General features: G+C 39.6%; 1 protein-coding gene across 1 annotated transcript in view; it reads right to left on the bottom strand.

Moving 5' to 3' along the window:
* Positions 1–2,630: 2,630 nt before the first annotated feature.
* The window catches only part of LOC131458707 (protein phosphatase 3 catalytic subunit alpha-like), a 34,462-nt gene continuing 16,208 nt past the window's right edge, over positions 2,631–20,884 (bottom strand). The window contains exons 2-14 of the mRNA XM_058627914.1: positions 15,357–15,557; positions 11,391–11,515; positions 11,190–11,301; positions 10,476–10,621; positions 10,251–10,390; positions 8,012–8,089; positions 7,841–7,935; positions 6,962–7,087; positions 6,139–6,216; positions 4,310–4,394; positions 4,100–4,197; positions 3,375–3,425; positions 2,631–2,972 (exon numbers count right to left, since the gene is read on the bottom strand). Coding sequence (XP_058483897.1) covers positions 2,794–2,972; positions 3,375–3,425; positions 4,100–4,197; positions 4,310–4,394; positions 6,139–6,216; positions 6,962–7,087; positions 7,841–7,935; positions 8,012–8,089; positions 10,251–10,390; positions 10,476–10,621; positions 11,190–11,301; positions 11,391–11,515; positions 15,357–15,557 — 1,514 coding nt within the window. The 3' untranslated portion in view covers positions 2,631–2,793. The remainder of the gene's footprint in view (positions 2,973–3,374; positions 3,426–4,099; positions 4,198–4,309; positions 4,395–6,138; positions 6,217–6,961; positions 7,088–7,840; positions 7,936–8,011; positions 8,090–10,250; positions 10,391–10,475; positions 10,622–11,189; positions 11,302–11,390; positions 11,516–15,356; positions 15,558–20,884) is intronic.

Below are 20,884 nucleotides of genomic sequence, written 5' to 3'. Positions count from 1 at the left end.
TTAATTTGTGAGGTTAATGAATAAAAGTGTAGCCTATCTATCTATCTATCTATCTATATACTGTATATGTACATACAAACAGATTTATTAGAAAACCACCCAGAGCCTCCTGAACTTACACGACTGTAAACTTTAAAACAGTCAAAGCTCAGGACTCATCTTTATGTGATGATAAAGAAATCAGACACACACACACACACACACACACAGGGAGTTAAACACACACTTTTTGTTCATGCATATTTTATTCAAGAGTAAAAAAAGGGTGATGTGTCCCATAGGGCATGCTTACATTATGTGTGTATTGTTTAGAAAGTCAATGCCAAAAACATGTTTCCATAGATAATAAAAATGTAGCAAGATAAAATCCATTATATTTGTTGAAATATGCATGTTGGACCATAGAAGAACCAGAAAATAAAGAACCATAACAATAATAATAATAATAATAAGAAGTTTAACCACGGTACAATGTTTCCTGTAAGTGCGACACATGATTTTCTTTGTGTTCATTTACATCTGAAAACCATGCGTTCATGCTTTGGCAGCCTGAAAGTTGCTTTTCACTGAGATTATATTCATTCACACTATTCAACATTTTCTGTACATCAGTACAACAGAAAAAAGAAATAAATCAACACAAGGCATACCATAATTCAATATAAAATTAAAAGCAGAGGTCATAAATAAAAGAATGAAAAAAGTGGACAGAACAATCAAAGGAAGCCTATTTATAAAAATATGTAAAACAAGACAAAATAAAAGAATTCAAGTTTACTATTTTGAAACACAACTATCACGATTATAATCTCACGGAACAATTAGGAACTGAAGTGCATGCATGGATGCGTCCCGTACCATAGATGCTGTGTTAAAATCATTCAATAGAAAAAATATGGTGTGTGATAGTGTGTGTGTGTTTCTTCACTTTAGGGTTTTTATCACCAAACAGTTCCTATTTTCAAAATAATTTCTTTTCTGTTCTTTTGGTCAAAAACATCCATTCAGTGCAATACGGTATTTTTGTTTTGGATAGAATCAAAGCCTTTTCACACCATAGGTTATTTAATGTGCGGATATTAGAATCACAGTGTGGGTAAACTTCATGTTTTCTCAGCTTTTTCCTTCACTGTAACTTTAGATTTGTCTGAAAGTAGAAATCACCTTTGATTTATGTCTCCATTCATAAACCACGAGCTGTGCTTAGTTTTCATCAGAGTTCATTTCAGCAAAAAAAGAGGAGCATTCATTTTAGCATTCATTGACAAATTCTATGTCTTTAAACTCATTTCAGGTTAGAAGTTAAATACAAAGAAAAAATCTGTAAACTTTCCCTCTCACTCTGAGGCCTCAAATCTCACACGTGTGTATTTCAGCAGCTGCACTTATAGGGGTCTCAAACTCAGGTGACCTGGGGGCCAGATGACCGATGGGAGGGGGCCGGAAAAAATGATATGAGCTTAAAATATATATATCACAATATTCCATCATGATCCCACAATATATTTATATATCTATATATCTATCTATATATATATATATATATAAAAAAGATATATACATATATATGTATATATACCATATATATACATATATACATATATGTACTGTATATATATACCGTATATATGTATATATACCATATATATATATATATACACACGGTATATATACATATATATGTATATGTATGTATATTTATACGTATATATACATATATATATATATCTGTATATATATCATCAATATATAAAAAAATATTCATGATGCAAAAGTGATCTGTAAATAATTGATATTGAATAATGGGTTATATGAAATTGATTGGGGGTACCGCATGTGGCCCGTGGGCCGCAGGTTTGAGACCTCTGTTTTACTCTCTCTTGAGCAATCATCAGGTAGAGGAAGTGTCTTTAGTTTCCCGCTGTGGTCCCGTCACACTCTCTGTGACACTGATGCCACTTAGTTTCCAGTCAAAGAAAAGCAGAAGATGATGTTGATGATGATGCAGAGCTTCTTTGAGCTGGAGGAGCTCAGGAGAACATGAGTGAGGTAAAGCACGAGTACAACATGAGATGGACCTGTATGTTTGCATCTTTGTATGACGTGATGTTTGGGGATCTCAGGTGATCAACCTACAGTGATCATTGTGCTCCTCTCATCCCCTCCCTTTCTTCCCTCATCCCCTCCAAGTTTGTGCTTGCTAAGAGAAGACTGAAACAGCAGGAGGTGAGGAGAGGAGCGGTCCTGGAGAACTCGGAGATTGATTTCAGATTGCAGTGGCACACACACGAGCACCTGGTCCTCTTTCCCTCGCTGGGTGCAAATAAATCAGTTGAAGTCCACTGGTAAGTTTTAAGAGGTAAAGAGTTTACTTTCTTTCTTTTTTGCTTTCCTTCTCACAAAATGTGCTGTGGCTTATTAATACTAGCAAAAACATGAAGGTAAACAATATCATTTTCCTCAGAAGTGAATATGTGAATGAACACTTTATAAAATAGTAAAATGATTTGTGTGGCATTGATACTGCAATGACGTCTTCTGTCAGGCCCTGAAATGTTTGTCAGTGCTCAGAACAACAGTGTCAAAGGGAACGGCAGCCTGTTGGCTCCTCCTCCTGAACCCCAGCACCCCCTCCCCCACCTGTGCAGTGACACCGTCATGGAAAAAAAGACCTTTATGCCTGTTTTAAGACGTCATGTTCTATCAGTGGGTCTGTTTGATTTCTATGCTCTGAGGCCTGAATTCCAGATTTGCCGACACAGTTGGGCTCAGTTCCCAGACTCCGACAGCACATCACTGGATGTTGCTGTTGTCGTCCGTGCCGTTTGCCTCCGACATATTCATCTTTCCCATGGAGTGACCCACGTGGTTCACCCCGTCCCTGCGCGGGGGCATGCGCTCGTTGATGCGGTCCAGGCCTTTAGCCTCCTCGAAACTGTTGATCTTGTGCTGGGGGGAGAAGCCGCGGATCGCTGAAGACAGAGAGACACAGAGACGACATGAGGCTGATGATATATGCACATTCACACAGTGTAGATTTACTGATCGACATGAAGACATAGGTTAAATGGATTAGTCTTCAGATACATGTTTATATTATATATTATACTGAAGTCCTTGAATGTGTGAAAACTGTAGTGTAAGACTAGAAAAGCTCTATATAAATACAGACCATAATACCAACTCTTCTTCTTCTGATTTGATTTGAGAGTTAGAGGAAATGTAGTGGAGTAAAAGTATATCATATATAGTAATATACATATTATTATGTACATTATTATTATTACATAGTATTTGTACTTTGTTTCATTGGTTAAGATTAACACTGAAAACCACTGAAAGTATTTTAAATGGCAGCACTATGACATTTTCACCTTCTCCGTCCTCATCATGCGTCTCCACGGCTTCAATGGCTTCAATCGTGGCTGAGGAGGAGGAGGAGGAGGAGGAAGAGGAGGAAGAGGGAGAAGGAAGAGGGAGGAGGAGGGAGGAGAGAGAGAGAGAGAGAGAGAGAGAGAGAGACAGCGAATGAGACAGCTTGATTTGAAAATCATTTTTGATTTAAAGGTCCAGTGCGTGACATTTAAGAGAGTTTAGTCACAGAAATGAAGGCTGAACAATACGATGTTAAAAAAGGTCAGCTGACCTTGGTGCAGTTTGGAATGGTAAGCTCTGATCAGACTCACATTCACTGTGTCTTTAGCAAACTAAAACACAACAATCTAAATAAACCAAACTGAAGCTAACTAAATCTAAATAAACCAAACTGAGGCTAACCAAATCTAAATAAACCAAACTGAAGCTAACTAAATCTAAATAAACCAAACTGAAGCTAACTAAATCTAAATAAACCAAACTGAGGCCAACCAAATCTAAATAAACCAAACTGAAGCTAACTAAATCTAAATAAACCAAACTGAAGCTAACTAAATCTAAATAAACCACATGCACTTCACTGCTATAAACATTTAAGAATTGAAATATTGAGAACATTCAGTTCTTCATTCATCGCCAAAATGTGATCAATTGAGGATTTATTAGGAGGCTGAGCTTTAAAATGGATGATAAAGAAGTGGTTGACGCTGAGCCGTGTACTCACCGCTCTGCAGCGTCTGTCTGCCTCCAGAGAGAACTCCGCTCGGCAGCATGCCAGTGGGCGTCAGGCCTTTCAGCGTCAACACATTCTCACTCTCCTCTCTGCAGGAAACACACACACACACACACACACACAGACTCAGCTGAACCCTGATCATAATATTATAACTTCAATAAAATAGAATGCAGAACAGGACACAAACACAACGTTTACCTGAGAACTGAGAACATTTTAGCCATTTTCCCGATGGCACGGATCTTGTTTTTGATCACCTCTTTACGAGCTGCAGCTGCATTCGCTGCAAACAATCAGTCATTACACTGTGTTGTGTTATTCTTACTCATTAGGTTAATGAGATAATAATGACATACAGTTACTATGTTACTATGTGCGACTCATCATAACCTGTGTCGTGAATCACAAGCTTACAATACATGCAACAATCATTGTTTTCTTTGTCCCCCATTTACATCACTATACATACGACATTTCCTGTATATTGTATGTATATATATTTATATACAGTTCTGTGCAGAAGTCTTAGGCCACCATTAGATGTGTTGTTTTAGCAATGCTATAACGACAATAGAGGATAATTATTTCTATTTCACTTTACTGGAACACATCCAGAAAATATGTATGCAGTTTTTTGTTGTTAAAAAACCCCAAAAAAACCTCCTCCACAGGTGTCAAGCATTTAGCGTGATCTACCCTTACTCTTGAACAATAACACCGCTCTGTTAATACTGGAGTGGAACCTTTATTCATGTTACTGGTAAATCCTGGGTTTGTCCTACTATTTCATTTAAAGAAATATCTGCTGTACAAAACGTCTATTACACCAGGTTTGAGCGTTACATACACATGTTGCATGAGTTCAACTCACTGACAGCTCACTGATATGTAAGAGCAGCTTTAAGTCGCATCACTTCATTCCAAATTCCAATGATCACAAAATTTGACAGAAAAAACCACAGAGCTGGTGGTGCCTGAAACTTTTGCACAGTGCTGTTTATATATATATATATATATATATATATATATATATATATATATATATATATATATGTATATATATATATGCATATATATATAAGACCCGGGTTGGAGCCTCGGTTGGAACAAGGGCCTTTCTGCATGGAGTTTGCATGTACTCCCCGTTGTGTGCGTGGGTTCTCTCCGGGTTCTCCGGCTTCCTCCCACAGTCCAAAAACATGCAATGTTGGGATAGGTAAATTGGACACTCCAAATTGACCATAGGAGTGAGTGTGAGAGTGAATGGTTGTTTGTCTCTATCTGTGTGTGGCCCTGCGATGGACTGGCGAACTGTCCAGGGTGTACCCCGCCTATCGCCCGATGTAGCTGAGATTGGCACAGCACCCCCCGCGACCCTCTGGTGGAGGATAAAGCAGTAGATGATGACTGACTGACTGTATATATATACATATATATGTGGATATATAAATATAAACATATATATGTTTATGTATATATATATATATATATATATATATATATATATATATTTATGCTTATTCAGGTTTTTTTTTACTTTTTTTTCACAAGCTCACAGGCTGAGCTTGTTTGACTGTTTGTTATTGTTTTTTTTGTTTATTTGAACATAGAAATGTCGGCCATTGTTTTCTTGTTTTGTGTGATAAAACATTTAATTGCCTGCAAAGTTAATTAATGAATCAGTTATTAATCTCTGTACTCCTCTTTACAAAATGTCATTCGAGGACGTCGTCATTCTGAGGTTAAGAAAACTTTTATTTTAACCAAAACAAATAAAATTGTAATTAAGAAAAAAAAAATCAGTAATGAGAAATAATCATTAATTGCAGCCCTCATAAAGTGTTTATTTGACTGTTTAAGTTTGTCATCAACATTGAGCACAAGTTAAGAAGGTGCCTTTGTAAAAGGAAAAATGAAATATCAAAATGAAATATTAAATGAACTTGGCCACCTAGATGTGAATGGTTCATGCAGTGATAGTAAAATAAACAATGAATTATTAAATTGTTAATTATGAAACTCCTCACCATCAAAGATCTCATCTTCATCATTCATGAGTTCATCATCAGAGCAAATGCTCAGCACATTTACGAGCATCTCTGTGACTGTGGGGAAAAAGCAGAGTAAAGCCAGTGAGCAGGACACATTGAAAACCCAGTGAAAACACAGTGAAGTCACAGTGAAAACACAGTGAAAACACAGTGAAAACACAGTAAAGACACAGTGAAAACACAGTGAAGACACAGTGAAGACACAGTGAAGACACAGTGAAAACACAGTAAAGACACAGTGAAAACACAGTGAAAACACAGTAAAGACACAGTGAAAACACAGTGAAGACACAGTGAAAACACAGTGAAAACACAGTGAAGAAACAGTGAAGACACAGTGAAGACAGTGAAAACAGTGAAAACACAGTGAAGACACAGTGAAGATACAGTGAAAACACGGTGAAGATACAGTGAAAACACAGTGAAGACACAGTGAAGACACAGTGAAAACACAGTAAAGACACAGTGAAAACACAGTGAAGACACAGTGAAAACACAGTGAAGACACAGTGAAAACACAGTGAAAACACAGTGAAGAAACAGTGAAGACACAGTGAAAACACAGTGAAGACACAGTGAAGACACAGTGAAAACACAGTGAAAACACAGTGAAGAAACAGTGAAGACACAGTGAAGACACAGTGAAGACACAGTGAAGACACAGTAAAGACACAGTGAAAACACAGTGAAGACACAGTTAAGACACAGTGAAGACACAGTGAAAACACAGTGAAGACACAGTGAAGACACAGTAAAGACACAGTGAAGACACAGTGATGTGACTTTGTTCTAAAAAGACCTTTTTCTCCAACAAACGGCAGAGACCAGGTGAAGACATCCATGAAGTTGGGCAGCCAGTAGGGATGAGGTGAGCAGTTGAATTGTCGGATGTTCATGACGTTGTTTTCATACTTCAGTACAGCAGCTGGTGGATAAGCAGATCATCAGACACTCATGTTTCTTACATTTAATAAAATTAGATGTGTAGACAATCACAGTGAGCATGAACGCATGTGTGTGTGTGTGTGTGTGTTTTCCACGGGTTCTCCAGTTTCCTCCCACAGTCCAAAAACGTGCAGATTTGGGGATTAAACTGAGCATAGGTGTGAGTGTGAGAGTGGACGGTTGTTTTTTTCTGTGTCCCTGTGATGGACTGACCACCTGTCCATAGTGACCCTGCCTTTCGCCTTATGTCAGCTGGGATTGGCACCAGTTTAGCGCCCCCTGTGGCCCTCATGTGGAGGATAAAGTGGTAAAAGATGAGTGAATGAATGAAAGTCAACAGTCAACACTGTTGTGTTAGTGTGCATGAGAGTATTTCATGTTTGATGATACTATGAGTTTGTAACATTTGAATAAACAGCTCCATGATTATATACAGAGCAGAGAATGAGACCTGTAACACTGTTACATACATTGAGATTGTCAGTGATGCAGACAGTTGCTCCCTTAGTCACAGTCTGAGATGCTCCCTGATGTAGGAGCTCAACTCACTTTCTTTAACTCTTACTCTCCACTTTTTATAAAAAGCTACAACATAGTTTGTTCAAACTTTGGTGAAGTTATTCTTAAAATCTGCCTCACTTGGTTTCATATATCACAAATCAGGAATCATTCATGTTCTGTACATGTGCTGGTAAAATGCCGCGCACACGACAGGCGTCACTGATTTTCTCACCTTTGTTGTTGTAAACATCCAGGTAGTTTGGAGCAGAGAAGATGGTGATGAGGGACGGAAATCCAGTCGTCTGACTTTTACGGTACATCCGGTAACTTCAGGCACAGGAGACATAAAGCTCTTTGTAATAAAAGAACATGTGTGTGACGTGTGTGTCGTAGGATAACATACCCTGCATCTTGTGCTTCATGAGCTCGAATAATTGATAATAGGTTATTGCTCTGTAGGAACTCACACACCGCTGGATAACTGGAGGAGAGAGAATACAAACATGGTCAGAGGTCTTAACAAAACAAAGATCTGTCACTCATACATAACTGTATGAATGCTTTGTGGTGGATGATGATGAGGATGATGAAGATGATAAAAAACAGCTCTAACCTGAAATAAGGCAGTGAAGCCTGTGAGCAGATCATTCACTCACTTTATTTTCACCCGTTATGTTGGTTTGTCCATGTTTGCCTGTACTTCAGCACTAGAGTCAAACTCATACTAACACAGGCTGTTTTCAAGTATTTCAAAGGTTTGCACAAGAGCGAAACAACGATGACAAAAGTCCAGTGTCAACACATCAATGTTTCTAAAATGTTCTGATACAAAATCATCTGAGCCTTTGTCACATCATGGCAGCAAAGCTGTAGTTTTTGGCTCATAATCATGTGCATAGTGTTCACGTATAATAACAACAACAACAACAATAATAATAATAATGATAATGATAATAACAGAGAAATAGAAACACCAACAGCCTCTGTGCAGTGATTTTTGTATTGAGTGAGTGAGTGAGTGAGTGAGTGAGTGAGTGAGTGTGACAGTGTTGTGCTGTGAGTGTGAAACTGAGTTGTTTCTTTTCCATCTGTCGAGCTTCACGTTCATTTTCCCCAAAGATTATAAAAGTCATACAAACCTAATTCCAAACATATTTTATAAGAAACACTGCACAATAAATGATACTTTTTGGATATTTTACTGATACATAAGCACAATTGTAGCTTACATTTACATGTTGACATTAGAATAAATGTTTGAATAGACGACGTCAGCGTCTCCACAATAATATTAAATAGACGATCATATTTAAATTGAAATAATGAAGCATTCTCTCCGTTCTCGGCTCAGAGGAACGAGCGACTGCAAAGCTTCGTGTGAGAAAAGGTGGAATAATAAGCACTGTGTGTTTACGTGGTTCACATATTACAATAATCAGTCAAATGAGTCCAGCCTTCTCTCCAACTGCTGCATCTGCTTCTATTTGAGAAGTGGTCAGGAGAGAGAGTTTCTCTGTTTCTGGCTAAGAGTCATAATGATGGAGAGGTAAGTTTCCGAGTGAAGGCAGAACAAAGCCATGGGGAGATGGATGACTATTATAGCAGCATCCTCCACACATCTACACAATACTCCTCACTAAGCTCTGCTCTCACTGTGAAAACCTCTCTTTTTTGTGAAAGGGGAAATTAACTGTCTTCACCTGCATTCTCTTTTCCCTCAATCATACTCTCTCCATGGGTTCAGGTGAACTTCACCACTACACTATTATTCATGTAACTCAGTGTGTTTCATGTTTGTACGTTGAAAAAAATCACTGCTTCATCTCCAATTCATCAAACTTGCTGAATGAGTTCATGTTTTATGGTCATTACAAACGTATCCACACAAAGTTTCTTTGTACAAACTTTATCGTCCATATTCTGAGGTTTGAGAAAGGTGAACACCTGAACAACCGTTCATCCATTCATGTTTTTGGACTGTGGACCCAGAGAGAAGCAACACACACACACACACACACACACACACACACAGGGAGAACCAGTGACCTTCTTGTTGTGCGACAACAGTGCTAACCACTATTCCCCCGTGTGGCCAATAAACATTTTAAAGTATAAATGTGAACACTCTGTCCCAGATGCCATTTCCTGTTCAGATGAGGAATAAATCTTCCTGACTTTGACTTTTTGTGATTTGAGCACAGAAGTGCAGCTCCCACACAGGAGGAGTCTGTGCTGCTCTGAAGCTCTCAGCGCTCACTCCTCCTCCTCCTCCTCCTCCTCATGCTCCTCCTCATGCTCCTCCTCATGCTCTGTCCGTGAGGTTTAATAACTTTATATTTGACATCAGGTTCACTCAGATAATCCTTTGTCCACAGTTGTTAACAATATGACCCATTCACTCCTTTTAAATGGCTTTCATCACACGTTGTTCTGTTGTTTGATATCTATGAATCATTTTGATATGAAGTTCACATCTGAGGCTTTTGTGTAATCAATGTCACAAATGTGTTCTCACAGACTAACTGATGTCTGCACACAGTAAATCCAAGTGTGGACAAAAACAGTGAATGGACGTGGTCTTCTGCCATGCTTCACTTCAGTCCATTTAAACACAGTCTAAGATCGAAGCAGAAAGCGCTCACCTGTAGAAGTAGGAGCAGCCTCGCACTGAGTTGTGACTGAAGTATTCCTGCGTTTTCTCGTTGCCAAAATCTTCCAGAGGATCCGCCCACAGCAGGTCACACATGGGCCCGAAAGCTGGGGGCTCTTTGAATCGATCCAACTTGACATAAAACAATTCAAAAGCACAAAACACACTCAGCAAAGGTTGAGCGGGAGTTTGCAGTGGTGCAGCTTTGGGTTGTTACCTTCTTAATGTCGTCTAGTGTGTGTATTTCAGGAGAAAGTCCACCGTGCACACACAGAAACTGTTGGTTCATGAGCGCAGCCAGAGGAAGGCAGTCGAACGCATCCATGCACGAGTCGTACACCTGCTCTGAGTACTTGATTTTACCTGACACAAGACACACAGCACTCACATCAGAGGTCTACAACCTGTGGCTCGCGGGGCACATGCAACCCCCCAATGGATTTCGTACGGCCCTGACACTCAATGTCAAGTATATTAATAATACATGATTATTTTGTATTATTAGATTAAGTTTTCTGTCTGTGAACACTCTCTCTATATACTGTATATATATGTCGTTCCATTTCAAAATAAACACCTTTATTTTGAAATTCTGTGAAATATAGTCACAAATATTATTATGGTGCTAATGATGGAATATGAGCTCCTACCTCCCACCCTGACCCCCCCATCAATCAAACATTATTTGTAGTTATCTAAATATTCATATTTATATTTGTACATATTTATTATGGTGCACAAAATGTTTTACAAAATAAAAAGTCAGGACCTCGCCATGCAGCCACAGTTTAGATGTAAAGATAAAAGGTACAAATCTACTGAGCAGACGAGATGTTCAGCGGGCCCCCGGTCACCTGAGTTTGAGACCCCTGCCTCAACATTTGAAAACGTGTCTAGTGTTTGAACATGAAGGAGAATGAGATATACTCACATTCTTGTTTGAAGGTGAAATATTCTGTCAAATGTCTACATTCATGATTTCCACGCAGTAAATATAGAGTCTTTGGATAGAGGATTTTCAGCGACCAAAGGTATAACACACACTGTCAAAATAAAAGCATAGAAGTTATTACACACACAAAGATGCAAAAGTTCCATTGTCATGATATTGATTGATATTGTGATGATTTACCTCAATACTGAAGTATCCACGGTCAACATAGTCTCCAAGGAAGAGGTACCGTGTTGTCGCCGGTGACCCCCCCACTTCAAACAGCTTCATAAGATCAAAGAACTGTCCGTGGATGTCTCCACACACTGGGAACGCACACGTGACACAGTCTCAGAATCTTCCTCCTCATACACACACACACACACACACACACACACACTCACTCACTCACACACATGTCATAAATCCAGGGAGACAATTACCAAAGTGTCATCACAGGTGGAGATAAACTCAGGCATGTGTGTGTGTGTGTGTGTGTGTGAAAAGAGATCATCTTTATTTATATATACATGTATACATATATATACATGTATGTATATATATATATATATATATACATGTATACATACATGTATATATATATATGCATGTATATATAAATATGTATACATGTATACATATTTATATATACATGTATATACATAGATGTATATATAAATATGTATACATGTATACATATTTATATATACATGTATATACATACATGTATATATAAATATGTATACATGTATACATATAACGTGTGCATGTGTGACTTAAATAGCTTAAACTGTCACATCGGTAATACATGGACTGCTTGAATTGAGAAGTGAAGCAGCTGTTAAACTCAAAATTGGTCATCCTAAAGTAAATCATTGTTTGTACATTGAGATGAGCGTTCACACGTGGCCTGACACTTCTCACCCGTCACCCTTCATTATTTGGTGTACTCACAATACGTGTGCCTGTACGCGAGTGTATCACACATGTGTTTTTCAGTCTTTATGCAGCGTAGGCGACACAGTTAAGGCATTTTAGTGTAGTGTGCTGTATCATATTTCTCTGTCTCCTTCTCTCCTTCTTATCCTCCATCTCCTCGCTCTTCTCTGTCTCCTTCTCTCCTTCTTATCCTCCATCTCCTCGTTTTTCTCTGTCTCCTTCTCTCCTTCTTATCCTCCATCTCCTCGCTCTTCTCTGTCTCCTTCTCTCCTTCTTATCCTCCATCTCCTCGCTCTTCTCTGTCTCCTTCTCTCCTTCTTATCCTCCATCTCCTCGTTTTTCTCTGTCTCCTTCTCTCCTTCTTATCCTCCATCTCCTCGCTCTTCTCTGTCTCCTTCTCTCCTTCTTATCCTCCATCTCCTCGCTCCTCTCTGTCTCCTTCTCTCCTTCTTATCCTCCATCTCCTCGCTCTTCTCTGTCTCCTTCTCTCCTTCTTATCCTCCATCTCCTCGCTCTTCTCTGTCTCCTTCTCTCCTTCTTATCCTCCATCTCCTCGTTTTTCTCTGTCTCCTTCTCTCCTTCTTATCCTCCATCTCCTCGCTCTTCTCTGTCTCCTTCTCTCTTTCTTATCCTCCATCTCCTCGTTTTTCTCTGTCTCCTTCTCTCCTTCTTATCCTCCATCTCCTCGCTCTTCTCTGTCTCCTTCTCTCCTTCTTATCCTCCATCTCCTCGCTCCTCTCTGTCTCCTTCTCTCCTTCTTATCCTCCATCTCCTCGCTCTTCTCTGTCTCCTTCTCTCCTTCTTATCCTCCATCTCCTCGTTTTTCTCTGTCTCCTTCTCTCCTTCTTATCCTCCATCTCCTCGCTCTTCTCTGTCTCCTTCTCTCCTTCTTATCCTCCATCTCCTCGTTTTTCTCTGTCTCCTTCTCTCCTTCTTATCCTCCATCTCCTCGCTCTTCTCTGTCTCCTTCTCTCCTTCTTATCCTCCATCTCCTCGCTCTTCTCTGTCTCCTTCTCTCCTTCTTATCCTCCATCTCCTCGCTCTTCTCTGTCTCCTTCTCTCCTTCTTATCCTCCATCTCCTCGCTCTTCTCTGTCTCCTTCTCTCTTTCTTATCCTCCATCTCCTCGTTTTTCTCTGTCTCCTTCTCTCCTTCTTATCCTCCATCTCCTCGCTCTTCTGTGTCTCCTTCTCTCCTTCTTATCCTCCATCTCCTCGCTCTTCTGTGTCTCCTTCTCTCCTTCTTATCCTCCATCTCCTCGCTCTTCTGTGTCTCCTTCTCTCCTTCTTATCCTCCATCTCCTCGCTCTTCTCTGTCTCCTTCTCTCCTTCTTATCCTCCATCTCCTCGCTCTTCTGTGTCTCCTCTATCAGCTCCACTGTGGCCTTCGCCCACTCACAGCTTAGAGCCATGTGAGTGGGAGACTGCCTGTGTGACTAAAGCAATCACACACACACACACACACACACACACACGTACATACACACACACCTGCACACACATACACACACGCACACAAGCAACCATGGAGAACAAATCCAGGCGAGTTCAGAGTCACAAATGGGTAAATGCCTCACAATGTACTGGCTCCAACACACACACATGCACACACGCACGCACACACACACACACGCACACACGCACGCACACACACACGCACACATCCGTATTTCATGCTTAATACATAAAGCCTCCTGTGACCTCTTCACCATGCGTCACCTCTGACCCTAAACACTGCACAAGACAAAGATTCACAGTGTAAACGACTGATTTCTAAAATGGTGAAACAAGACCATCGAGGGTTTTAGATGATATACGGATTATTAAGCCTCATAAAATAATCCTGAAACGTCATACTGACCAAACATATGTTGTATTCATGTCAGTCTTTTGATTGACATGAATACAAAGGTACAAAAGTATAATTTCATTTGGATTCTATTCTACAGAAGAATCCTGTGAAGAAATGAGAGCATGACTATGCAAGTGCTTCAATGCTTCAGAAAAGCTCTGTAACTTTAAACTTGTGTTTGAAAGTTAAATGCACATTAATTGCGGTAAAGTCTGGTCTGCAAAAGAACTGAAACATCATAGTAGAACAGAGCTAAATATAGTTCTGTAGTTATTTATGTTGTTCAATCAAAAAGAGTAGGCGGAGGTAAACTTAGAAACATTTCTCCTCCGCTCTGTTTTTAGAGCCACAGATATCTCGTCCAATCATTTTGTTTCTCAATAGTTTTCTGTGGATGCACGGAGATTTAAGAGAGAAGGAAGAACAGGTATCTAAGAGGGAAATTCTACATTTTCTGCATTTTGCATCACTTCTTACAATCATGTGATAACAAGAAGAATTTGAGCCTTTTCTGGGTGCACAAGTACACAAGTACACAAGCCGAGTACATGTCCCACATGTCCCGCATGTTCCCTCTTCACTGGTTTTCATGAAATGAATTGGTCCTGTAATATAGATTTGAACAGCTCAGAGGTTTAATGTTAACAGATGCACTTCATTGTTGAAGGGGATGAACACTGAGGTGGTGAAAATGTCCGACTGTATATTTCCATGAAGGTATACAAGCAACAAACAAACAAACAAACAAAAATTGAAAATAAACAATGCAAGTACTTTGTCATATTCAGTTTCAGCCTGGAATATGTCAATGATTAACAGCAACACTGATTTATTTGCATTATTATTTTTTGTGCAGTGTAAATGAAGGTTAAAACCTGGTGGAGAGTAAGTGATCAAAAGTCCAGATGTAATAAAATGCATGTATCATGCTTTAATGGAAGTGAGATAAAAAATTGCAGTTTCAATTGGTTTCAATGGCACATTTTTGGCACTAACGCAATGAGTGTAACACTTGTTTGTATACAGTGGATTTTGACCGTATATTGAGAAGCTGAGCTGAGAAATAAGATTAAAAAAAAAACACACAATCTTGCCAAAACTCATGCCATATACAAAAATAATAAAAATATACATACATATGTATATACACATATACATATATACATATATGTATATACAAGTGGGAGGACAATACAGTTTATTTATGCATTTTGTTTTGTTATAGTGATATGTATATATGTCTATATATATATATGTATATAAAAATAGACAGATATACATATATGTATATATACATATACATATATGTATATGTATATATACAGATAGTATAGCAATGGCATAGTAATGGCAGCATGACACACAACATGTTTAATACCTGTAACTGGTGCCTCGATGTCCAGTATAGTTTTCTCCTGTCGCAGGATAGCTGCTCCCTCATCTATGATTCGAAGTGCCACCGCCTCCTCCACACGGCCCTCCTTGGTAAGGTGAGCCTTCAGGAGATCCACGCGAGGCTTCCCTTCACAGTCAAACACCTCCTTCATTGTAAGGCGGTGACTCAGGGGGAAGGGGACAGCTGAAGATAGAGCACATGTCACATTTTAGTAAAGCATTACTGTCATCAGGAAAACAGTTGCTTTTGCCACTGTGGTGACAGAGTTTAATTCATGGAAGGATGTATACATATATACAGTATATGTACACAGAAAAAACCCATCCATAGTTGACCTGGAGGCTGCTGCATCATCTTTGTTCACACTAACCCTAAGTTCACAACATCTTTGGCATGAAAACAACTAAAGAAATAACCCTAATGATAATAAACACTGCAGAGAAAAGCATTGACCTGGAGTTTATCGCATATTAATGTTTATTATTTCACTCTATTGTTATAGGTGTGAGAATTTGAATGAATTTAGTGAATGTATGACATATGATCAATCCTTGTCAGCTCTAGTTAACCCTAAGCCTCTCTGTAAACATTGGTGAACGTTGCCCCACGAACAAAAACATTTCTTTTAATTAATAACAGCTATTCCAGTTCAGATGGGTTAGGACACTTGCTGGAGTGCGAGATAAAACTCGGCTAACTTTAAATACTAATTCATCGCGCACACTCCCTGGATCACTGACGCCTGTGGCTGTTAAAATGCACCAGATCCAACACAACAAATCACCTTCCACCAGACTGGCTGTGAAACTGTGAAATCTGACCACAGATCATTACTTCAGGGGCAGCAAGGCTTATTCATCAGTTGTGGCACTGATCTGTGACTGCAAGCTTTCAGAGCACAAGGGTTGTTGATAATCTACAGATCATCTGGCTTAACACAGAAAACTCTTTGTAAGTGTCTGAGCCATTAAAACAAATCACATGGTATGAGAAATAAGTCAGATGATGTCATGTTAATAAAATCCTTAGAACTAAAACACAAGGAAATATTCACAGATGTAGTGGTGGTATATTCTGAGTATGGAAGACAAAGGCTCAGGCTGAGCTGAACATGATCAACATGGTCTTTAATAATGAATGCTTGACTAGAGGAATCTCAAAGTCGCTGCTCCTGGGATAATGAGGCCAGCCCCAGAGCCACAGTATTTAATGGACTAACATTTCTCACAGTGATGGTGATGTGTGCTTTGACAAACTCAGCAGCCTCAACTTAGTTCATAATAAGTATAATATCAATTTAGTTATGATGTGCTTTTCATTGACTTGTGTGGTTTAATGAAGTCTCACATTAGAACGATCCTCTGTGTTTTCTTTAGCTCCCCCTGCACATTTCTTCACTCCCTTATTCTAGCATTTGTTCCCTCTAATGTTTTGTTTTCATTCACTCATCTTTGACTGCTTTATCCTCCACATGAGGGTCACAGGGGGCGCTAGACTGGTTCCATAGGGCGAAAGGCTTTCTATGTATATATATATACATATATATATATATATAAAACTTTCTTGGCCATCCAAAGGAAAATATCTATCAGATGGAGACCTGTGTTGAAATAAAATGGATTCACCTAAATAGCAGCTATCAGCTTCAGACCTCAAACACAATGACATGAATCAACTTAACATGAATCCCTATGAACAAACACATATGCAGCTGCAGAGAGTCAAGCTCGTTGATATACTGTAGATATGTGGTGGAGAGATGAAAAGCTGACTTCTGCTCAGCACCCAAGCAGAACTGTGAAATACTGTATGTTGCCAGGCAACAGCAGCAGAGGAAGCAGCAGCAGCAGCAGCAGCAGCAGCAGCAGCAGCAGCTGACTGTCACAGTACAGCCAGTGCCGCCACGGAAAAGTGCAATTTGCATTGCAGGTTGACATAGATGCAGTTGGAAATGTCCGTACTGTAAACACGTCAAACGTTGGACGTCAGCCTCCTCAGCCTCAGTGAAGTTCAGACTTTCTGTGTAACAGCCTTGAGTTCATTCAGACATTAATTCATTCATTTGAGACAGGACAGGAGAGCATTTAACAAGGCTCCAAATCATCACACAAAATGTAATTACAAACAAGCACAGCTTTTCATATGATGTCATGAGAGTCTTCTTCACCCACACCTTCAATATCACCACTTGCTGTGATCTGCTTTATATGAGACTCCAGAGGCTAAGTGACTCATTTTTAAAAAGCCGATTTATTCTGCCAAATGCAACTACTGCCGTACTGTAACCATTAATTAATTATTAACGTCAAGATAAGTGTCGTTGACTCTACTGTGCATGTGCACTACTGAGGGCAGGAGTCGTGGAGCCTGTTGATATAAAGATGACATACTTTTGTTGCATGATAATTAGAGATAAATAATAGATTTGCATGGTGAATTTCAGTCACAGGAAACAGGTTCTAATTTCTCATATATTTCTCAGTCAGTAACATGAACAAAATGTTTTCTGAGATGCTCTTATAAAGCAAGACACTTCACAGGTATATTTAAGTCCTCATCCCAAAAATAACTGACCTGAATTTGCCTCTCGATGCCCACAGCACAGTGGAGACACTGCTGTGGAAAACAAAGTGCAGACACCAGCACTTATTCCATCTCTTTAGAAATGTTTTGTCAGGTTAAAACATGTAAGAGAAAACACAAGTGTATGTATACACAGATAAAAATAACCTGGAGCAGCTTTGTAGTTTCATGATGGTTACCCTTTGATCAAGTGATCGCTTTTGTATCCCTGTTTCTAAAATGTCTCATTCTCATTTTCTTTAAAGTGCAATATTAAAATAAATATTGTGTATAAAAATGGCAAAATAAATATTCATAACTCTGCCAAGCAACACCAAACACTTGATGTATGAATACAAGGTTCTGTTGCAACTGTAACGGGATCATGTTGACAAGACAAAGACTACCTGTGATTTGAGGTCAGACTGAGCTATTTAACAATGTTAATAAATGAAATCACAAAATAAGTGATATCCAATATGGTTGCTGATATCACAGTCTGGAATATCTACTGTCATATCACAGTCTGGAGCATCTACTGTCATATCACAGTCTGGAGCATCTACTGTTATATCACAGTCTGGAGCATCTACTGTCATATCACAGTCTGGAGCATCTACTGTCATATCACAGTCTGGAGCATCTACTGTCATATCACAGTCTGGAGCATCTACTGTCATATCACAGTCTGGAGTATCTACTGTCATATCACAGTCTGGAGTATCTACTGTCATATCACAGTCTGGAGTATCTACTGTCATATCACAGTCTGGAGCATCTACTGTCATATCACAGTCTGGAGTATCTACTGTCATATCACAGTCTGGAGCATCTACTGTCATATCACAGTCTGGAGCATCTACTGTTATATCACAGTCTGGAGCATCTTCTTTAATATCACAGTCTGGAGCATCTACTGTCATATCACAGTCTGGAGCATCTACTGTCATATCACAGTCTGGAGCATCTACTGTTATATCACAGTCTGGAGCATCTACTGTTATATCACAGTCTGGAGCATCTTCTTTAATATCACAGTCTGGAGCATCTACTGTCATATCACAGTCTGGAGCATCAACTGTCATATCACAGTCTGGAGCATCTACTGTCATATCACAGTCTGGAGCATCTACTGTCATATCACAGTCTGGAGCATCTACTGTCATATCACAGTCTGGAGCATCTACTGTTATATCACAGTCTGGAGCATCTACTGTCATATCACAGTCTGGAGCATCTACTGTTATATCACAGTCTGGAGCATCTACTGTCATATCACAGTCTGGAGCATCTACTGTTATATCACAGTCTGGAGCATCTACTGTCATATCACAGTCTGGAGCATCTACTGTCATATCACAGTCTGGAGCATCTACTGTTATATCACAGTCTGGAGCATCTACTGTTATATCACAGTCTGGAGCATCTACTGTCATATCACAGTCTGGAGCATCTACTGTCATATCACAGTCTGGAGCATCTACTGTGATATCACAGTCTGGAGCATCTACTGTCATATCACAGTCTGGAGCATCTACTGTCATATCACAGTCTGGAGCATCTACTGTTATATCACAGTCTGGAGCATCTTCTTTAATATCACAGTCTGGAGCATCTACTGTCATATCACAGTCTGGAGCATCTACTGTCATATCACAGTCTGGAGCATCTACTGTTATATCACAGTCTGGAGCATCTACTGTCATATCACAGTCTGGAGCATCTACTGTTATATCACAGTCTGGAGTATCTACTGTCATATCACAGTCTGGAGCATCTACTGTCATATCACAGTCTGGAGCATCTACTGTTATATCACAGTCTGGAGCATCTACTGTCATATCACAGTCTGGAGCATCTACTGTTATATCACAGTCTGGAGCATCTACTGTCATATCACAGTCTGGAGCATCTACTGTCATATCACAGTCTGGAGCATCTACTGTCATATCACAGTCTGGAGCATCTACTGTCATATCACATTCTGGAGCATCTACTGTCATATCACAGTCTGGAGCATCAACTGTCATATCACAGTCTGGAGCATCTACTGTCATATCACAGTCTGGAGCATCTACTGTCATATCACAGTCTGGAGTATCTACTGTCATATCACAGTCTGGAGTATCTACTGTCATATCACAGTCTGGAGCATCTACTGTCATATCACAGTCTGGAGTATCTACTGTCATATCACAGTCTGGAGCATCTACTGTCATATCACAGTCTGGAGCATCTACTGTCATATCACAGTCTGGAGCATCTACTGTCATATCACAGTCTGGAGCATCTACTGTCATATCACAGTCTGGAGCATCTACTGTCATATCACAGTCTGGAGCATCTACTGTCATATCACAGTCTGGAGCATCTACTGTTATATCACAGTCTGGAGCATCTACTGTCATATCACAGTCTGGAGCATCTACTGTCATATCACAGTCTGGAGCATCTACTGTCATATCACAGTCTGGAGCATCTACTGTCATATCACAGTCTGGAGCATCTACTGTTATATCACAGTCTGGAGCATCTACTGTCATATCACAGTCTGGAGCATCTACTGTCATATCACAGTCTGGAGCATCTACTGTCATATCACAGTCTGGAGCATCTACTGTTATATCACAGTCTGGAGCATCTACTGTCATATCACAGTCTGGAGCATCTACTGTCATATCACAGTCTGGAGCATCTACTGTCATATCACAGTCTGGAGCATCTACTGTTATATCACAGTCTGGAGCATCTACTGTTATATCACAGTCTGGAGCATCTACTGTCATATCACAGTCTGGAGCATCTACTGTCATATCACAGTCTGGAGCATCTACTGTTATATCACAGTCTGGAGCATCTTCTTTAATATCACAGTCTGGAGCATCTACTGTCATATCACAGTCTGGAGCATCTACTGTTATATCACAGTCTGGAGCATCTACTGTTAT

The sequence above is a fragment of the Solea solea genome, chromosome 4 (assembly GCF_958295425.1).
Source record: "Solea solea chromosome 4, fSolSol10.1, whole genome shotgun sequence".
Taxonomy (NCBI): Eukaryota; Metazoa; Chordata; class Actinopteri; order Pleuronectiformes; family Soleidae; genus Solea; species Solea solea.
This window is presented reverse-complemented; position numbering and strand designations above follow the sequence as displayed.